The sequence below is a fragment of the Charadrius vociferus genome, unplaced genomic scaffold (assembly GCF_000708025.1).
Source record: "Charadrius vociferus isolate BGI_N301 unplaced genomic scaffold, ASM70802v2 scaffold255, whole genome shotgun sequence".
Classification (NCBI taxonomy): Eukaryota; Metazoa; Chordata; class Aves; order Charadriiformes; family Charadriidae; genus Charadrius; species Charadrius vociferus.
The window spans coordinates 1,847,295-1,848,076 of NW_009648785.1; the positions used below are offsets into that span (position 1 = coordinate 1,847,295).

The 782-nt window shown below is 64.3% G+C and overlaps 1 protein-coding gene across 1 annotated transcript in view; it reads left to right on the forward strand.

Annotated features, from left to right (window-relative positions):
* The window catches only part of INSIG1 (insulin induced gene 1), a 34,669-nt gene that overhangs the window by 25,048 nt on the left and 8,839 nt on the right, over positions 1–782 (forward strand). Inside the window, exon 3 of the mRNA XM_009886787.1 lies at positions 6–347. Within this exon, the coding sequence (XP_009885089.1) occupies positions 6–347 (342 nt within the window). The remainder of the gene's footprint in view (positions 1–5; positions 348–782) is intronic.

The following is a 782-nucleotide window of genomic DNA, read 5'->3' on the forward strand; positions in this document are numbered from 1 at the left end:
GGGAGGGCCCAGCCCCCAGCGGGGGGACGCGGCTGCCGGGCTGGCCGCCAAGGTGGGCGACATGCTGAGCTCCTCCGTCGCCAGCCCCTCGCTGACGTTGGCGGGCGCCGGAGCACGCGACCCCAGCACCTCCAGTGCCACCAGCAACACCGGCACCAGCAGCACCTTGAACTTGAGTCAACACCTGGTGCAGAGGAGCGTGGTGCTCTTCGTCGTGGGTGCTTTCATGGCCCTGGTGCTGAACTTGCTGCAGATCCAGAGAAATGTGACTCTGTTCCCCGACGAAGTGATTTCCACTCTCTTCTCCTCCGCCTGGTGGGTGCCCCCGTGCTGCGGGACGGCGGCAGGTGAGTTGCTGACCTCCACGAGCGATTCTTCACCCCCCACCCCATCCTCCCGTGGGGAGGAGAGGCGGCGGGGCTGAATTTGTGACCTGTGTGCATGGGAGCTTAGCACTTCCACCACCCGCAGTGAGTGACGCAAACCTTGGTTTTTGGAAGGACGCGTGCCCACTCCGGCTTTATCCACGCTTTTCCCGCGTGTCCGAAGGTGCTTTTTTCTGTTGTTTGGGGTTGGTTTTTTTTCCATTTTTTTCTGAGCTGGTGCACTCTGAACGTGGGTAAAGCGTATTTTTCCCGCAGCGCGGTGCAGCCTGGCGTGAAGGCGAGCGTGGAAACACGCCCCCTCCCCCGTCCCCCTCTCCGCGACCGCCAGTGACAGCGCCAGTCCCGCGCGGGATTTCCCCGCGAGTGGGGCCGCGCCGCCGCTTGTCCCCGCCCCCC